This window comes from Microcaecilia unicolor, chromosome 3 (assembly GCF_901765095.1).
Source record: "Microcaecilia unicolor chromosome 3, aMicUni1.1, whole genome shotgun sequence".
In the NCBI taxonomy this organism is placed as follows: domain Eukaryota; kingdom Metazoa; phylum Chordata; class Amphibia; order Gymnophiona; family Siphonopidae; genus Microcaecilia; species Microcaecilia unicolor.
Window position 1 is genome coordinate 222,751,465 of NC_044033.1, and position 20,579 is coordinate 222,772,043.

The 20,579-nt window shown below is 41.4% G+C and overlaps 1 protein-coding gene across 1 annotated transcript in view; it reads left to right on the forward strand.

The window, feature by feature from the left end:
• LOC115464397 (vomeronasal type-2 receptor 26-like) overlaps positions 1-20,185 on the forward strand; it is a 32,617-nt gene extending 12,432 nt beyond the window's left edge. The window contains exons 4-6 of the mRNA XM_030194780.1: positions 8,430-8,657; positions 13,072-13,198; positions 19,281-20,185. Coding sequence (XP_030050640.1) covers positions 8,430-8,657; positions 13,072-13,198; positions 19,281-20,185 — 1,260 coding nt within the window. The remainder of the gene's footprint in view (positions 1-8,429; positions 8,658-13,071; positions 13,199-19,280) is intronic.
• Positions 20,186-20,579: the final 394 nt, after the last annotated feature.

Here is a 20,579-nt window from a genome sequence, read left to right on the forward strand (position 1 = left end):
GTGAACGCCCATCTCCATGGGTGACTATTTCCGAAAATGGGTACGTGAAGGGGCGGACCAGACCCTAATTCAAAATACGGTTTGTATGGACCAAATGCGCCATGGATTTAGTCGTTTGTGAGCTGGGCGTTTGTTTTTTTTAGCGATGATGGAAACTAAAAACGTTTAGCTCACAAACGTCCTAATCCAAGACATTTGGTCATGGGAGGGGCCAGGATTCGTAGTACACTGGCCCCCCTGTCATGCCAGGACACCACCTGGGCACCCTAGAGGTCAGTGCGGTGGACTTCAGAAACTGCTCCCACATGCATAGCTCCCTTACCACGGGTGCAGAGCCCCCAACCCCCTCCCCCAAAACCCACTACCCACAAATGTACAACACTACCATAGCTCTTAGGGGTGAAGGGAGCACCTACATGTGGGTACAGTGGGTTTTGGAGGGCTCCCATTTACCAGCACAAGTGTTACAGGTGGGAGGGGGATGGACCTGGGTCCGCCTGCCTGAAGTGCACTGCGTTACCCACTAAAAGTGCTCCAGGGACCTGCATACACGCAGGCCTCCAGGACTTGTTGCTGCTGTATAACCTTGGCACACCAGTTGACACCTGAAGACTAATCGCTCCAAAAACGTCCTTTATTGAAATAAGCACGTTTACTCACAGTTAACTGTAGATCAGAGGTTGTGCAGTAGGTCAGAGCTGGCAGAATGCTGTACAATGCCCTCTTTCAGCAACATTCAAAGTAAGAACTAGGTTCTGTAACGTGGCTAACACATGAAAGGGATCTAAAACTGGCTTGCAAAAATGGCCGCTACCTCATGGACTACCGGAAACAAAACAGGGCACACTCTGACCCAGTAGGCAGGGGGGAAAAGCACCATGGGAGTAGAGCCTACCACCTACCAACATCGTGAGCATTTAACACAAGCTAGTGGAATCACGGAGCCCAATACCCTACACCCACCACAATGCATTGCTGATGTGACTCTGCAGTGCACATAACAGAAAAGGTGTCACACTCACCCGAGAGCCACATCAGAACCAGGGAAAGGCTGTCAGAGGATAGAACACATTCTGCTGTCATGGAGGTGGGTATGGCATTTGAGGCTGTTATACAGGCTGGCAAAAAAGGTTTTTCAAGTGGGTTTTTTTTGGTGGGAGGGGTTAGTCACCACTGGGGGAGTCCGTGGAGGTCATCCTCGATTCCCTCCGGTGGTCATCTGGGCAGTTGGGCCACTCTTTGGGGACTTGTTAGTGAAAAAAAAGGGTCCAAAAAAAGTGACCCAAAATTGCGCTAAAAACGCCTTTCTTTTTTCGATTATCAGCCGAGGACGCCCATCCTGCTTATAATCAAAATAGAAAAACGCCTATATTGTGACCCAAATCGGGAGATAGACGTTTATCTCACAAAAGCGAATAAAGCTGTATAATCGAAAGCTGAATTTGGACGTTTTCAACTGCACTCCGTCGCGGATGCGGACAAAGTTGATGGGGGGCGTGTCGAAGGCATGGTGAAGGCGGAACTGGGGCGTGGTTATCGGCCGATCAGAGATGGGCGCCTTTCGCCGATAATGGAAAACAAATATGCGTTTTTAGCGAGAATTTAGGGAACTTTTCCTGGACCCTGTTTTTCCACGAATAAGGCCCCAAAAAGTGCCTTAAATGACCAGATGACCACTGGAGGGAATCGGGGATGACCTCCCCTGATTCCCCCAGTGGTCACAAACCCCCTCCCACCATAAAATATGCTGTTTCACAACTTTTTATTTTCACCCTCAAATGTCATACCCACCTCCCTGGCAGCAGTTGCAGGTCACTGGAGCAGTTATTAGGGGGTGCAGTGGACTTCAGTCAGGTGGACCCAGGCCCATCCCTCCCCTACCTGTTACAATTGTGCTGCTTAATGCTTATTAGTCGTCCAACCTCCCAAACCCACTGTACCCACATGTAGGTGCCCCCCTTCACCCCTTAGGGCTATAATAATGGTGTAGACTTGTGGGCAGTGGGTTTTGAGGGGGATTTGGGGGGCTCAACACACAAGGGAAGGGTGCTATGCACCTGGGAGCTCTTTTACCTTTTTTTTTTGTTTTTGTAAAAGTGCCCCCTAGGGTGCCCGGTTGGTGTCCTGGCATGTGAGGGGGGACAGTGCACTACGAATCCTGGCCCCTCCTACGAACAAATGCCTTGGATTTATTAGTTTTTGAGCTGGGCGCTTTCATTTTCCATTATCGCTGAAAAACAAAAACGCCCAGCTCACAAATTGTCGAATAAAACATGGACGTCTATTTTTTTCAAAAATACGGTTTGGTCCGCCCCTTCACGGACCCGTTCTCGGAGATAAACGCCCATGGAGATAGACGTTTTCATTCAATTATGCCCCTCCATCTCTCCTCGGCTGATATCCATGCCCCACACCTCCGACACCCCCCCGTCAACTTTGGTCGTTTCTGCGACAGATTGCAGTTGAAGCCGCCCAAAATCGGCTTTCGATTATACCGATGTGGGCACCCACGGGAGAAAGACGCCTATCTCCCAATTTGGTTCGAAATATGGGCGTGTTTCTCTTTCGAAAATAAGCTGGATAGCTATTTGCAACTGAGAACAGCCTGTATGATAGGCTGCTGCTGCTTGGAAAAGAGAACTCGCTGAGAGTGAGTTTTATTCTTTGTGCTACACTGCAGTAACCAGACATGGAAAACATTGGACTACACCTGACGCAGCCCTTGTGAAGGTGAAACATGGCCATGTTGGGCAATTAGAGGAAATTTATTGGCTGTTTTAATGTATCTGCATTGAGTACATTTTTCTTCATGGGTCAGCTCCTATTTTTTGCTGTTCTGGATTTTGCAGACCGCTTGCTTGTGTGCTTTTTGGGTCTTGCTACTTGTATTATGTGGAGGGACATAATCGAAAGAGATGCCCAAGTTTTTCTGAGGATGACCTCACAGGACGTTCCCGTGAAGGGGCGGGGAAACCCGTATTATTGAAACAAGATGGACGTCCATCTTTCGTTTCGATAATACGGTTGGGGACGCCCAAATCTGGAAATTTAGGTCAACCTTAGAGATGCTCGTCCTTAGACTTGGTCGTTTCTGATTTTTGGCTATAATGGAAACTGAGGACGCCCATCTCAGAAATGACCAAATGCAAGCCCTTTGGTCATGGGAGGAGCCAGCATTCATAGTCACTGGTCCCCCTCACATGCCAGGACACCAACTGGGCACCCTAGGGGGCACTGCAGTGGACTTCAGAAATTGCTCCCAGGTGCATAGCTCCCTTACCTTATGTGCTGAGCCCCCCAAAACCCACTACCCACAACTGTACACCACTACCATAGCCCTTATGGGTGAAGGGAGGTACCTAGATGTGGGTACAGTGGGTTTGTGGTGGGTTTTGGAGGGCTCACATTTACCACCACAAGTGTAACAGGTAGGGAGGGATGGGCCTGGGTCCGTCTGTCCGTCTGTCCGAAGTGCACTGCACCAACTAAAACTGCTCCAGGGACCTGCATACTGCTGCGATGGACCTGAGTATGACATTTGAGACTGGCATAGAGGCTGACATAAAATATTTTTAAATAATTTTTTGAGGGTGGGAGGGGATTAGTGACCACTGGGGGAGTCAGGGGAGGTCATCCCTGATTCCCTCCGGTGGTCATCTGGTCAGTTCAGGCACCTTTCTGTGGCTTGGTCGTACCAAAAAAAGGACCAAGTAAAGTCATCCAAATGCTCATCAGGGATATCCTTATTTTTTTGATTATGGGTCGAGGACACTCATGTGTTAGGCACGCCCATGTCCTGCACTCACTACGCCACCGACACCCCCCCGGGAACTTTGGTAGTCCCCGCGATGGAAAGCAGTTGGGGACGCCTAAAATCGGCTTTTGATTATGCCGATTCAGGTGACCCTGGGAGAAGAACGGCCATCTTCCGATTTGTGTCGAAAGATGGGTGTCCTCTTTCGAAAATAAGCCTGATAGACAACTTTATGGTTATGTTTACTAAGCTGTGCTAGTGGCTGGTGGTATGTTAATGCTTACACATCCCATTTACCTTGAATGGGCTGTGTCGTCGCTACAGGGCAGTCAATAGTGCGCCTTAGTAACCAGGGGGGGGGGGGGGGTTAATTTTTTCATAACTAGTTCCTTTCTACCAACAAATGAGAAAAGGATTATTTACTAAGAATATAAGTGAACTGGTAGTTTTGATTAAGTAATCTATTGCTACATTTTCTTTCATGGACCTCTTTCTATGATCTCTACTATTTATTTATTTATGATGACATCTCTACCCCGCATTTTCCCAAGAAAGCTTTAGTTCAATGCGGCATACATATCAAATTAAGACAAAGCATTACAAAACAATTAATATTAATACAAGGATACAACTATTATGGAAAAATTAATTTAAGAATAAATTTTTCCTATTAGCTATACACAGATCTAAAGACATGGGCTTTAAGTAAACTTCTAAATGACATATACTTGACTGATTGGCTGGTATACTTGAGTTATGAGTTCCAGAGTTTGGTAAGAAAAATATGCCTTATGGATAGATTTGTAGGTTAAGTTTTAACAACTTGGGAAATGTAATATGCAATATTCTCTAGATGATGAGCTGGCAATCTATATTGATACTGGACTGCCACATTACTGTTGCCTTCCTCCCCCCCTCCCCCCCAGACATTTCTCTTCAACTCTGTCACTCAGCGATTCATACCTGATTTTTCTTATCTTAAAACTACTAAATCACGTTTAATATGTGCAAGGTGCTTGTCTGTTTGTATCTTAAAATCCATCAGCAGATAATATACTGCTTTTAAATTGTGAAACATTACTGTAATTTCTCCTGTTAATTGTAAGCCACATTGAACTGAAACTTGTTATTTGGATAGTTTTGGGATATAAAAATGAATGAATGAATGAATAAAGAAATATATCAGACTGAACAATGGTTGAAAAAAAGGACAAGCGGGTATAAATCACTGACCTATCAACACCAGGTGACTTGTAACACTTGTAAGCTCTCGCTTCTACCTACCCTCCTCTCCTCTTTCCTCTACACATTAAATGATTTGCTTGCTTTATTTTTTGTCTATTAGATTGTAAGCTCTTTGAGCAGGGACTGTCTTTCTTCTATGTTTGTGCAGCGCTGCTTACGCTTTGTAGCACTATATAAATGCTAAACAGTAGTAGTAGTAGGTGACAGTATGATTATTATTATAAAAATATTTAAAAAATAAAGAGAGAGGGCTACAGAAGAATCAGATATTTAAAATTTAATTTCTAATGCATGCTTATTTAGATTTTATAGTCTGTTAAAAACAGAGAATTAAAGAAAAAGAAAAACAGATAAATGAGAAAGAAAGGGAAAGAAAAAGAGAGATCAATCTGGAGATATTGATGATGATTGTCAAAGCAATTTACCAGGATAAATAGTCATTTACTTTGGTATAATAACTGAACAAAAAATCACTCTACTCTGCCTTGCTAGGGAGCTTGACCCAGACATTGTTGTGAGAGATCCTCTGAACAGAGATAATTGTCCTAGAAAAATTGCTGGATTTTTTTTCAGCAAACGTACAAACAAATAAGGTCCCTTCTTTTCTATCATGATTGAGTCCATGAACTCTAAATCTGAAGATCCAGTCCTTATTGAGATAAAGATGCTTAAGGACATTCTTAAATGTTAGAGCTCACCAGAGATATACAAAAAGAGCTAAAAAATAAACAAAAAAATAGTTTAATGCAAAACTAAATAATTCTCATCATAAATTAGATGATCTGAAAAACAAAACTGCCAACGTGGAGTTCAGCATGCAACTCATTAAGAAAGAAAAGAACATTGATCAGAAAATTACAACTAGACCTGGAAGGGCTTTCAATCAGATGCAGAAGAGGTAGCATCAGAATCCTGAGTTTACCAGCATTATCTGTGGGAAATGATATGATTACATTTCTAATCGCATGGTTACCAAAAATTCTGGAACTCTCCTTTGAACCTGAACTGGAAATAAAAAGAGCACATTTAGTTCCCTCTAGGTTGCTTACAGGAAATAGACATCGAAGATCCATAGTGAAAAACGTTCTGCAATACCAGCACACTTGAAGGATTTTAACAATGGCTAAAAATAAAAAAAACAAAAAATCTGTTGCTGTTTCAAGATAAGACGATATTGATTATAGTTGTGTCAACAGCTCACTTAACTTTTCTCATAACTTGTTCCTTTCTACCAACAAATGAGAAAAGGCAAATGTAAGTGAACTTGGTGGTTTTGGTAAAGTAACCTACTGCTACAATTCTTTCATGGGCTTCTTTCTATGATCTCTAATATTGATACTGAACTGCCACATTTGATTATATTTCTTGACAGATTTAAAGTTAACTTTAGTTCCAATTTCAGGAACATGGTATTTTTCATGTTATCCAGCACCTTGTTTCTCTTTATAATTTAGAGTCTCTTTTCATAACTATTCATTCACATTGGGGCAAATTGTATAAGGAACACCTAAAAATCAGTGCCAATAATGTGACACACTTAACGCGATTATTTTTGTATTTATTAATAATTACAAGGCAACTCATGCACAAGAAATATAGGGGTCCTTTTACTAAGGTGTGCCGAAAAATGGGCTGCGCTAATGTAGGCGAGTGTTTCAGGCATGCGCAGATTCATTTTTCAGCACACCTGTTAAAAAGGCCTTTTTGGTTTTGTTGAAAATTGACGTGTGGCAAAATAAAAATTGGCGTGCTTCCATTTTGGGTCTGAGACCTTACCACCAGCTATAAGGTAAGGTCTCATACGTTAACTGTCCAGTAATCATCTATGTGTGTAGAATGCCATTTACCACCTGGTTTCTGCCACATGCCAGAAAATTATTTTCCTGTGCGCATAGCGAATGCGCATCAAAAATAAAATTACCGCAAGGGCCACATGGTAGTCGAGTGGTAAGTCCAAATTGACGCGTGTTGGATGTGCTTAGGTGCCTATGGTCAGCTTAGTAAAAGGGGCCCTTAGTGAAGAAAAAACATATTAGAAATATATAAAAAAAATGAAAACGTATATAATATTATAAACAAAAACAATACTATCCCCCCTCTCCCATTTACTAAGCTGCGTTACATGAATGGGCTGTGTCAGCATTAGCATACCACCAGCAACTAGCACAGCTTAATGAACAGGGAGTACTGTTTTCTATATAAATTTAGTGCATAAATAATGGGGAGTACAGAGACTGCAATAGCCAGGGAGCTAAGTAAGGAGGAAAAAAAAAACAAAACCAACTGTAAGCAGGTTTCGTAGTCAAACTTAACAGACCATAATCTTTTCCAGCCTTATACAGCAGAGGCAGTGGGTACTGGAGCTACTCCCTCAGAAGCCTTCTGAGGGATGAAAAAAATATTGTACATTATCATATTTCAACAAACATTTTCAAGGAAATCAAAATTGAAACACTGCACTATAGGCACGTAAGGGCCTACGCATGTGCAGTGCATGTCAAATCGACATTACCACCTGGCTAGCCCGTACGCCCGGACCTCGAGGACTGTGCTTGTCCTCCATTGTGTTAGGTATTAATTAATGTATTTATTTATGCATTCTTGTGTCCCACTATTTTCCAAAAACTGGTTTTGGTTCAAAGTGGCTCTCAATTTTACATTTAGATTAAGTTACAGTAGTGTGAACTTCAAACAGCAGCACTACTTGGCACAAACCATATCCTATGATGATACCTAAGAGCATAAGAATAGCCATACAGGGTCAGACCAATGGTCCATCTAGCCCAGTATCCGGTTTCCAACAGTGGTCAATTCAGGTCACAAGTACAAGGCAAAAACACAAATAGTAGCAACATTCCATGCTACCATTCCTGGGGCAAGCAGTGGCTTCCCCATGTCTGTCTCAGTAGTAGACTATGAACTTTTCCAAACTTTTTTTTAAACCCAGATATCTAACCACTGTGACCACATTCTCTAGCAATGAGTACCCCTAACCAGAGCTTAACTATTTACCAAGTGAAAAAAATATTTCCTCCTGTTTTTAAAAGTATTTCCATGTAATTTCATTGCGTGTCCCCTAGTCTTTGTATTTTTTGAGTAAAAAAATCAATTCACTTCTACTAGATCAACACCACTCACGATTTTGTAGACCTCAATCATATCTTCCCTCAGCTGTCTCTTTTCCAAACTGAAGAGTCCTAACCTTTGTAGCCTTTCCTCATATGAGAGGGTTCTATCCCCTTTATCATTTTCGTTGCACTTCTTTGAACCAATACCTAGAGATCTACATCCAATCTCTAAAATCTGGTAGACAGTGTATATAATTATATAATAATAATAATATTAGTAATAATAGCAATAAAGTTCAGCAGAAATATGTTGAAGCTGGAAGTTAACTTGACAAGTTCTCTATTGAAATTCTAATTTTTAGCTTCATCATTATCTGAAGAATATCCATTTTAAGAACAATCTGGATGAAGAGATCTTTTTTAATGAGAATAGAGAACTGAACACTGACTACAATATTATAAATGTGGCCTGTCTACCCAATGGAGAGCAGCATCGTGAAATTGTTGGAAGTTATAATCCTTATGTTTCCCAAGGGCAGGATTTCATCATCAATGAGAAGGCAATTGTATGGGACAGTACATTCTCCCAGGTCAGATTTAAGAAATATTAGAGAATGAAGGAAGACACTGGACCATGTTGCATCATACATGTTGTTAATTGTATTATCACAATTTTACCTGGTGCAAAAATAATAGAGCATTAGACCTTGATAAAGAACAATTCTGGATGAGGATATTAGAAAAGTTCAAAAAGAGACTAGATTAGAGAGGAGAAGATCAGTTTTTAACTGATTTATTTGTCTAAGTAAAGATTTAGCTAGATAGACAAATGGCCCCCATCGCTCCCATTCTCCACCTCCTCACATACAAATTCCCTGGTAGTCTAGTAGTCCGTGAGAGAGTAGCCCATTGTGTTGTGGCAGCTGCAGTGGCTAGTTGACCTCTTAGAAAGATTGCATGAAGATGGACATGCATGAAACATGATGCATGTGTCAGCCATTGCACATGTACAACATTTTCAGGAGTGTACATTCTTTCTGAAATGCTATGTCATCTTTGCAGTTTGTGCCCATTCTTTGGAAAGAAGGTACACTACTTAAAAAAAACACACACAACATGTTTTGAGGTGCCCATCCCTACAGACAGTTGAAGGGGAGAAGGAGAACATCATGTAAATGGGCAGTTGCTGTTGGCCTCTGCCTAATTCTTGTCACTGTTATAAGTACTGAAATTTCAAGTTAACTTGCCAGTTCAGAACTCTAACTTGGGACTGTTCTGAATTATTGAAAGGAAGAAGGATGCAGCATGAGTGAATGTGAACAGCTTAGTAAGGAGGGGCTTCAATTTTAAATGTAACTGTCACAAAATGCCTAGCCACCCACCTGGGGTTACAACACTGCCACTTGCATACACAACAACACTCCATACTACAAATACCAGGGCAAGCAGTTGCTTTCCCATGTCTGTCTCAATAGCAGACTATGGACTTTTTCTCCAGGAATTTGTCCAAACCTTTTTCAAACTCAGATAAGCTAACCACTGTTACCACCTCCTCTGGCAAAGAGTTCCAGAGCTTAACTATTCCTATTTGTTATAAAAGTATTTCCATGTAACTGCCTTGCATGTCCCCTAGCCTTCGAACTTTTGGAACAAGTGAAAAAAAATCAATTTACTTCTCGTTCTACACCACTCAGGATTTTATAGACCTCAATCAAATCTCCACTTAGCCTTCTCTTTTCCAAGCTGTAGAGCCCTAACCTAACTCGAGAGGAGTTCCATCCCCTTTATCATTTTAGTCACTCTTTGAACCTTTTCTAATTTTGCTATATATGTTTTTTGAGATACGGGGACCAGAACTGAACGCACCATGGAGGAATATAAAGGCATTCTAGTATTTTTGGTCTTATTTATGATCCCTTTCCTAATAATTCCTAGCATCCTGTTTGCTTTTTTGGCCGTCGCTGCACACGGAGCAGATTTCAGCGTATTATCTACAATGAAACTCAGATCTTTTTCCTAAGCACTGACCCCCAAGGTGGACCCTAGCATCAGGTAACTGTAATTCGGATTATTATTTCCAATGTGCATCACCTTGCATTTGTCCACATTAAATTTCATCTGCCATTTATACGCCCAGTCTTCCAGTTTCCTAAGGTCTTCCTGCAATATTTCACAGTCCGCACATGTTTTAACAACATTGAATAGTTTTGTATCATCTGTAAATTTGATCACCTCATTCGTCGCTCCAATTTCCATATCATTTATAAATATGTTAAATAGTACCGGTCCCAGTACAGATCCCTGCTGCACTCCACTCTCCTTCTTTGAAATAAATGACCATTTAACCCTATCCTCTGTTTTCTGTCCAACAACCAATTGCTAATCCACACCAGAATCTTGCCTCCTACCCCATGAATCTAATTTTCTCAGGAGTCTCTCATGAGGAACTTTATCAATAGCTTTATGAAAATCGAGATACACTACATCAACTGGCTCACCTTAATCCACATGTTTATTCATGCCTTTAAAGAAGTGAAGCAAATTGGTGAGGCAAGACTTCCCTTGGCTGAACTCATTTATTTATTTGTTGCATTTGTACCCCACATTTTCCCACCTCTTTGCAAGCTCATGCTGACTCTGTCCCATTAAACCAAGTTTGTCTATGTGTTCTATAATTTTATTCTTTATAATGGTTTTCACTATATTGCCAGGCTCTAATGTCAGACTTACCGGTCTATAATTTCCCGGATCACCCCTAGAACCCGTTTTAAAAATTGGTGCAACATTGTCCACCCTCCAATCTTCAGGTACTATGGATGATTTTAACGAGAGGTTACATATTACTAACAGGAAAGCAGCAATTTCATGCTTGAGTTCTTTGATTACCCTTGGATGTATGAGAACCTGTCCAGATGATTTACTACTCTTTAATTTGTCAATTTGGCTCAGTACATCGTCAAAGTTTCACTGACATTTCTTTCAATTCCTCCACATCATCACCCCTGAGAACCATTTCCGGTACAGGCAGATCTCTTACATCTTCTCCATAAAGACAGAAGGACCTTGTCTTCCCTGAGCGCCCCTTTTGTTCCTTCATTATGTAACGGTCACACAGATTTCCTCATAGACTTTCTCCTTCTGATGTACCTGAAAAAGTTGTTACTGTGAGTTTTAGCCTCTGTAGCAAGTTGCTCTTCATATTCTCTTTTAGCCTTGTTTATTAATGCTTTGCATCTGACTTCCCAGAGCTTATGTTGCTTCTTATTTTCTTTGTTTAGGTCCTTTTTCCATTCTTTCAAGGACAATATTTTGGCTGTAATGTACTCTTTTACTTCACCTTTTAACCATGCAGGCTGACATTTTCTCTTCTTTCCACCTCTGCCTGTTTAGTGTCCTAACCTTTGCAGCCAATCCTTTTAGTTTCTTATTAACCATTTTCCTAATTTTATTATAGCCATCCTTTCGAAAATTAAATGCAGCTACAGTAGATTTATTTTGCGGGTTCATACCAGATAGTACTTAAACTTTATCATGTTATGATCACTGTTTCCCAGGAGACCCAACACCGCCACCTCTCACACTATGCACTGCACGTCACCAAGGACTAGATGCAAAATGGCTCCTCCTTTCATCGGTTCCTGGACCAGTTGCTCCAAAAAGTAGTCATTTATTACATCTAGAAATATTATATCCCTGGCACTCCCTGATGTAACATTTATCTAGTCAATATCAGGGTAATTGAAATCACCCATTATTATAGAATTGCCCAATTTGCCAACTTTCCTAATCTCCTTAAACAGTTCATCATCCGTCTGTTCATTGTGTCTCGGTGGACTGTACTACAGCCCTAGAAGAATACTCTTTCCCTTCACACATGGAATTTGTATCCATAATGATTCCACGCTGCTATCTTCATCAAATGGAATGTTTATTTTATTTGACTCAATTCCCTCTTTAACATATAGTGCAACCCCCCTCCAATTTGATCCTCTCTATCATTGCAATACAATTTGTACCCTGTTAACACAGTGTCTCATTGATTGTCCTCTTTCCACCAAGTCTCTGAGATGCCTATTATATCTACCTCAGCATTTAGTGCTATATATTCTATCTCTCCCATCTTATTTTTTCGACTTCTAGCATTTGAATACAGGCACTCCAAATTGTATTTTTCCATTGATCTACAAGCTGCTTAGGAGTTGAAGGGGATAATGTGCATTTTTTGTCCTGCTCTCTCATTAAGCTCAGGTCCACCTGCATCTGTCACTTATGCACTACATTAGCACCCTCCTTCCACTGACTAGGCCACAACCACATTTGGGCGAGTCTCCCACCCTCAAATTATTCCCAGTGTTCCTGAAGCCTCACTCCTAGTGGTCCCACAGTTCCCATAAAGCACCACAGATCCAACACACAAACCAGCAGAATTCTTTATCAGTCCAGGCAAGCAGGGTGAACAAACAAAAAATATTTTTAGAAAGTACTTGGGGAGATCAGAATATATAGCTGCTCACCAGTTATCAAATATAGCAGTTTTACAGGGCTACAGCAAAGAGCCTTCTCTCTCCCTTCTTTCGAGTTGAGACTGGGGGAAAAAACACTAGAATCCAAATGAAAAAAGCTTCTGGGCCAGTCAGAGCCCAGTCAAGAAGTTTTAAAAGTATACTGCAGACTGCCTTTCCAAAAGGCTTAAACAAAGAGAATAGCTGTGGATCTTCAGCAGCTTCGAAATGTAAACACGCACCACCTGCTGGACAAACTAGAGAAATACACTTCAGGAAGCACCCAGTACATTTTACAGGCATTTTACACACTGTTCTCTCACAGTAACCTGTAAAATAAGAAAGATCAGTACACATGACATTGCCATTTCAAGCTAAATTTCAGATTCCAGATGCTTGAAAGAATGAATTGTTCCATAGGTGGATAGATATAGCAACCTGCATTTTAACAATCATTGTTGAAGGTTATGTCAAATTACCCAGATTTTCTTTCAATATTCAGACACCTCCACAAGCCAAATGCAGTGAGAGTTGTCCTCCTGGCTTCATGAAATTAACCAGGAAAGGAAAGCCCATCTGCTGCTTTGACTGTATTCCTTGTCCACAGGGAGAAATCTCAAACCAAAGTGGTGAGTGATATCATGTGACATGTCAGTGACTGTGGGTTATTTGCTATGGTGCTCATTTTCAAAGGAGAAAAAATTCTCAAAAGTGGCACAAAGTGGTAGATGGACCCTTTTCTCACCAAAATATCTAAATCAGGATTTTCAAAACTCAGAATTGGGATGTTTCATTCTGCAGTTCATCTAAATTGCATGGGGGCATCTTGGACGTATGCTTTAGGTGAGACTTGGGTTGGCTTTACATTTGGATGTTTTTCTGCTATAATGGAACAGAAAAAAAGGTCCAGGGCAGAAAATAAATACCTTTTTACCTAGACTTTTTCTAGTCATGAAGAAGTCTGAAAATGTTGCCTTAAATGATCAACTGAACATTGTAGGGATGAACGCATGACTTCCCCTAAATCTTCTAATAGTCACCACACAATTTGGATTTAGCTGGCATCTTTCTCAGTAGTAGCTGTAGGTGAGCTACATTCAGGTACACTAGGTATTTCCCTGTCCCCTGGCAGCTCTGAGTAGCAGCACTAATTGTGTAGCCCTACCAAAATAATATATACAGTGGTGGAAATAAGTATTTGATCCCTTGCTGATTTTGTAAGTTTGCCCACTGACAAAGACATGAGCAGCCCATAATTGAAGGGTAGGTTATTGGTAACAGTGAGAGATAGCACATCACAAATTAAATCCGGAAAATCACATTGTGGAAAGTATATGAATTTATTTGCATTCTGCAGAGGGAAATAAGTATTTGATCCCCCACCAACCAGTAAGAGATCTGGCCCCTACAGACCAGGTAGATGCTCCAAATCAACTCGTTACCTGCATGACAGACAGCAGTCGGCAATGGTCACCTGTATGAAAGACACCTGTCCACAGACTCAGTGAATCAGTCAGACTCTAACCTCTACAAAATGGCCAAGAGCAAGGAGCTGTCTAAGGATGTCAGGGACAAGATCATACACCTGCACAAGGCTGGAATGGGCTACAAAACCATCAGTAAGACGCTGGGCGAGAAGGAGACAACTGTTGGTGCCATAGTAAGAAAATGGAAGAAGTACAAAATGACTGTCAATCGACAAAGATCTGGGGCTCCACGCAAAATCTCACCTCGTGGGGTATCCTTGATCATGAGGAAGGTTAGAAATCAGCCTACAACTACAAGGGGGGAACTTGTCAATGATCTCAAGGCAGCTGGGACCACTGTCACCACGAAAACCATTGGTAACACATTACGACATAACGGATTGCAATCCTGCAGTGCCCGCAAGGTCCCCCTGCTCCGGAAGGCACATGTGACGGCCCGTCTGAAGTTTGCCAGTGAACACCTGGATGATGCCGAGAGTGATTGGGAGAAGGTGCTGTGGTCAGATGAGACAAAAATTGAGCTCTTTGGCATGAACTCAACTCGCCGTGTTTGGAGGAAGAGAAATGCTGCCTATGACCCAAAGAACACCGTCCCCACTGTCAAGCATGGAGGTGGAAATGTTATGTTTTGGGGGTGTTTCTCTGCTAAGGGCACAGGACTACTTCACCGCATCAATGGAAGAATGGATGGGGCCATGTACCGTACAATTCTGAGTGACAACCTCCTTCCCTCTGCCAGGGCCTTAAAAATGGGTCGTGGCTGGGTCTTCCAGCACGACAATGACCCAAAACATACAGCCAAGGCAACAAAGGAGTGGCTCAGGAAGAAGCACATTAGGGTCATGGAGTGGCCTAGCCAGTCACCAGACCTTAATCCCATTGAAAACTTATGGAGGGAGCTGAAGCTGCGAGTTGCCAAGCGACAGCCCAGAACTCTTAATGATTTAGAGATGATCTGCAAAGAGGAGTGGACCAAAATTCCTCCTGACATGTGTGCAAACCTCATCATCAACTACAGAAGACGTCTGACCGCTGTGCTTGCCAACAAGGGTTTTGCCACCAAGTATTAGGTCTTGTTTGCCAGAGGGATTAAATACTTATTTCCCTCTGCAGAATGCAAATAAATTCATATACTTTCCACAATGTGATTTTCCGGATTTAATTTGTGATGTGCTATCTCTCACTGTTACCAATAACCTACCCTTCAATTATGGGCTGCTCATGTCTTTGTCAGTGGGCAAACTTACAAAATCAGCAAGGGATCAAATACTTATTTCCACCACTGTATATATTTTTAGTACCTTTATTATCTGGTGATTTTATTTTATCATCTTCCTTTCCTTGCCCTCCTCTCCTCTCCATTCAATGGGCACCATGTCCTCCCTTCCCATGAACTAAGTCCAGATTTAATGTGTCAGTAATTAGAGCTTTTAAATATATATTAGGGCTGTACATCAATTAAAAGTTTCATTCACACAATTTTTATTTTACATTTGTACCCCATGCTTTCCCACTCATGGCAGGCTCAATGCAGCAGGCAATGAAGGGTTAAGTGATTTGCCCAGAGTCACAAGGAGCTGCCTGTGCTGGGAATCGAGCTCAGTTTCTCATTTCGCCAGGACCAAAGTCCACCACCCTAACCACTAGGCCACTCCTCCACTCTGAGTGCACCATCTCATCCCTTCCCTCCCCCTTCACTTCATAGGCATCATCTCCTTCCCCTCCCCTCCATGGGCACCAAATCATCCCTTCCCTTACCCTCCCCTCACCTAAATGGGCGCTGTCTCCTCTTTTCCCTCCTTTCATGATCACCATTGTTTTCCTTCCCTATTTCCAGCATCCTTCCCTGACCCCACATCTCTCCCCCCCCCAGTTTACATATTTGTCTCTGTCATCTTTCATCTTTTTTCTGCTTCCTCTTTCTCCCATGGCACCTGCTGTGGTCCACATCTTTCTGTCTGTCTTTTCTTTTTTCTGCTTCCTCTTTCTTCCGTGCCCCCTCCCCACCCTGTCTGAATCTTTCTCTTTCTTCTTTTCTTTTTCTGCTTCCTCTTTCTCCCATGCCCCCCCCCCCCCCACCCCCCAGCCCCGGTCTGCAAATTTCTCTCTGTCTTTTATTTGCTTCCTCTTTCTTCTATGCCCCCCCGCTGTGGTCGCATTCTGTCTCTCCCAGCACGGCACTCCAGTGGGAACCCCTCTCCTCTGCAGCTCTTCTCCCTGCTCCTCACCATTGCAGGCTGCACTGAAAACAGTGCTGCTTCTCACCTGGCCCAAACCATCTCTCTGCAACAGGAAGAGGTGGGGCAGAACTTCCTAATACAGAGAGACACTGTGGGCAGGGTGAGAAGCAGCACTATTTTCACTGCAGCGGTGAGGAAGTGGTTGACCTTTAAGTACAGTAGGTTTTCTCTGTTCCTGGAAGGTTCACTATACAATATGAAAAGGCTTATGTGGGAATTGTACCCGGATCCCTTTATGTGAAGTTCACTGCACTGACCACTAGGCTGCCTCTCTGCACTGCTGAGAAGTCTGTGTGTGGTCAGTTCAGTGGGAATGCTGCCAGACAGACCTCCCTATAGCTTGTTTTTCTATGTTTTTTCCTGGGACCTATCAAAAATAGCAAGAGGCAGTCACTGTCTTTTGAGTCGTATATTGTTTACTCATAGAAGCTCCTAATGCCAGAGAACTCAAACAGTAATATTGAACGGTGCAGTTTAAAATCATTAGCAATGCTCAGTTTTATTTATTTTTAATTTATGTATTTATAATCATATTACTTCATACTATACAAATTTTACCACTCCAGTTATAATTAAGTATACTTCTACCCTTCTCCTACTCTGTATTGCTCACTAGAAGCTGTAGTCCCATCCCCGGAGACTTATCAGCCTCATTGGGATTACTTCTCTCTATATGCTACTATATATTTGTTCCACAGTTGTATTCTCTTTTCCGGAACCTTATCAGCTTCTTGCACCTACTGTTTCCACTCTGTATATATTCCCGGAGTTGGCACTCTCCTCTCCTGAACCTGTAAGTCACATTGAGCCTACTGCTATGCAGGAAAATATGGGATACAAATGTAATAAATAAAATAAATAAAACTAGAAATACCTCTGTTCCATGGAAAGGTCAATGTAATTTACATCCAAAAACATGAGCAGTCATCAATTTAAATCATTCCACTATGAATATCCCTTCACATTTAGCCTCAATATACTTAATAAACCCCAAACTCCCTGAATTTACAAAAAAGGCCTTATCCGCCAAAACCTCAATAACTGAATGATAGGATCAAAATGCCTTCTGGCTAATCAAATGATTTTGTTCCTAGAAAAGCTCCAGTGGAACGTTTTCTAATTGCACAGCAACCACACAATTGAAGGCCCTTTATACTCCAGCTGAATCACCGGGAGGAATGGTTCAGCTAGATGCTAGAGATGCCCATAGGAATATATGGGTGTCTCTAGTATTTAGCACATGTTAATCATTAGCGTGTGCTAAAAACACTGCCACAGTTTAGTAAAAGATCCCCCTCAAACCCTTCCAGCCAAAAACTAAAAGTTAAAACTGTTTCCTGCATTTTTTTCTAAAGCCAATTCAAATCCTCAGCCTTCTTGCCCACCAACATTTTTTGGTTGAATTCTGCAACAGCTGCTCAATAGTAATCCTTGGTACAAAGAATTACAGTAATCCAGCCTGGTGGTAATTGACACTTCAAAACCGCAGCTACATTTTTCTAAATAGAACAAGACAGGGGTGCTAAATCAATCCTAGGCTTCCATAAGTTGTCTGAACTACAGAGAAGATCGGGGTTGTACCGCCAAATCATGCTGTACTTCTTTGGGAACCAAAGCTGATTATCAATGTGAGAGGCCACTGAAAACACTTTATCACTTCTGCTCATATTTAACATTTCCAATTTATCTGGATTCAGTTTTTGTCTAGCTTTAGCCAATCATACTGCAGTGATATGTAGCAGAAGTGACAGGCAGAAGCAGACAAACAAATTACCATGCCCATACTTTATGGAGTTAATTTAATAAAGTTATTTTATATGCGTATGCCAATATATGACCAAATTCTATAAATGGTGTTTAAAAAATCAGTGCTGAAAGAAATAGCACTTACTGCCAGATTTTATATATGGTGTGCAGAGTAGCATGTGTAAATTTGTGCAAGCGTCCAATTTACACTTGCTACTACATTTTTTAACGAGGCACTTTATCATAAGTGGCCGACGATGACCACTTATCATCACTAATTGGACTTAATTGGAATGTACGCATGCTTCTCTCTAGGCATCTTCTATAAAAAGGCATGCATAAATTCTAATAGGTGCAGCCAACATGGGGGGTGTGGTCATAGAAGGAGCTTTGGGTATCTCTGTTCCATCAATTAAATTTACGTGTGTTGTTATATTATTCAGGCCTATGCACGTAGATTTAAGCAAAGGCATTTACACCATCTTTGCACTAGCATAAAAGCCACACATAAATCTATACACATCCACCCAGCTTAAGTATATTCTATAAACTGCATCTGAATTCAAGAGGTGCCTAGATATAATGTGTCACATATAGAATCGGGTCCCGTGCTTAGTTAGGTGTCATTTAGAGAACAGCGCTTTGTGGAAAGATACGCAACTACATTTAGGCGTGATAACTTGTTATAAATCCCTGTGCCTAAATTAGGTATGGACCCCCTTTAATGCATAATAATGCATATAAATTAAAGGAACACCCCTGATCCTCCCATGACCCTCCTATAGCCGTGCCCCCTTTTTGGACCCACTAACCAGCCAGTGCCACTGAATATCAGCAGATAGCCATGCACAAATGAATTAACCATCCAGAAGCCTTTTTCGGCTGGTTAAATCATTTTGGATATCAATCTTACAGTGTTAATGTTGCTCACTTTCTAGAAAATAGATGAAAAACAAAAGGGAGTAAGATATAGAGGAAGCAATAGCAGCTATGTATTTTTTTATTTAGTGAGATGAGTTGAAATTATTCTTAGCAAAGTGTCTGTCTACTGTACATACCGATTCCGATTGTAACTGGTCGATGTGCATCAAAACTGCTTCACCATTCTAAACATCAGGATATTAAAGAACAACATTATCTGCTATAGCCTGAAGTATAGAGAATTAATTTAATGTTCATGCACTATCCCAAAACCAATGCTGTTTATGAGATATTGAGACAATATTTATCTTCCTCAGATATGGACAACTGTATGAAATGTCAAGAAGACCATTGGTCCAATCACAAGAGAGATACCTGTATCCCAAAATTGATAATTTTCCTGTCCTATGAAGAAGCTCTGGGGATGGCTTTAACTACCAGCAGCATTTTCTTCTCTTTTATCAATGCAATCATTCTGGGAATCCTCATTCATTACAGAGACACACCTATTGTGAGAGCCAATAACCGAGACATCAGCTATATCCTCCTCATCTCCCTTATGATCTGCTTTCTATGCTCTTTGATTTTCATTGGCCGTCCTGAACCCGTGACCTGCATTCTCCGTCAGACTACCTTTGGGATGATTTTCTCTATCTCACTCTCTTCCATACTGGCAAAAACAATCACAGTGGTTATGGCCTTTCATGCAACCAAGCCTGGAAGTAAGCTCCGGAAATGGATGGGTTCTAGGATCTCATATACTATAATACTTTCCTGCTCTCTTTTTCAATTTACTCTCTGTCTCATCTGGTTGTTTACTGCTCCCCCATTCCCATATCATAACATGCAATCAGAAACTGGGGCAATAGTAATTGAATGTAATGAAGGATCAATGATTGCATTTTACTGTGTTCTGGGTTTCCTGGGATTTCTGGCTGGTATCAGTTTCATTACTGCGTTCTTATCAAGAAATCTACCTGACAGTTTCAATGAGGCCAAGTACATTACTTTCAGCATGCTGGTGTTCTGCATTGTTTGGATAACTTTTATCCCAACATATCTGAGCACAAGAGGAAAATACATGGTAGCAGTGGAGATATTTGCCATACAAGCTTCCAGTGCTGGACTGTTGGGATGTATCTTTATGCCCAAATGTTGCATTATCCTATTGAGGCCCGATATGAATAGCAGGAAATATCTTACAAAAAAAGAACTGAAATGAATGTTTTTTTGAAATTCTATAGAAGATAAAGCTGTGTTCATTCAAATTTGTAGAACTGTCTTTGATTTAGATCTTTAATTCATATGATAATTAATGCTTATGTTTTTCTATCCCTTAGTCTTGCATTCACTCCTAGAACCCTACTACTCAAAGAGCCCGATATTCTAAGCAATTTAAATGGGTAGAAGAATCTCCTGCCCTCTTAAATCCCTTTGGACCACATATCACCCGATATTCAGTGGCACTAAACCAGAAAGTACCCCTGATTATTTCCTCTGATTGTCATTAAAACAATTCACAGGTCAAGGACAGTATGGGAGGAGGAATTAGGGGGCAGCCCGGTGTTATGTTGTGATGAACCAATATCTCCAGTGCTATTACCCTCATTGCTCAG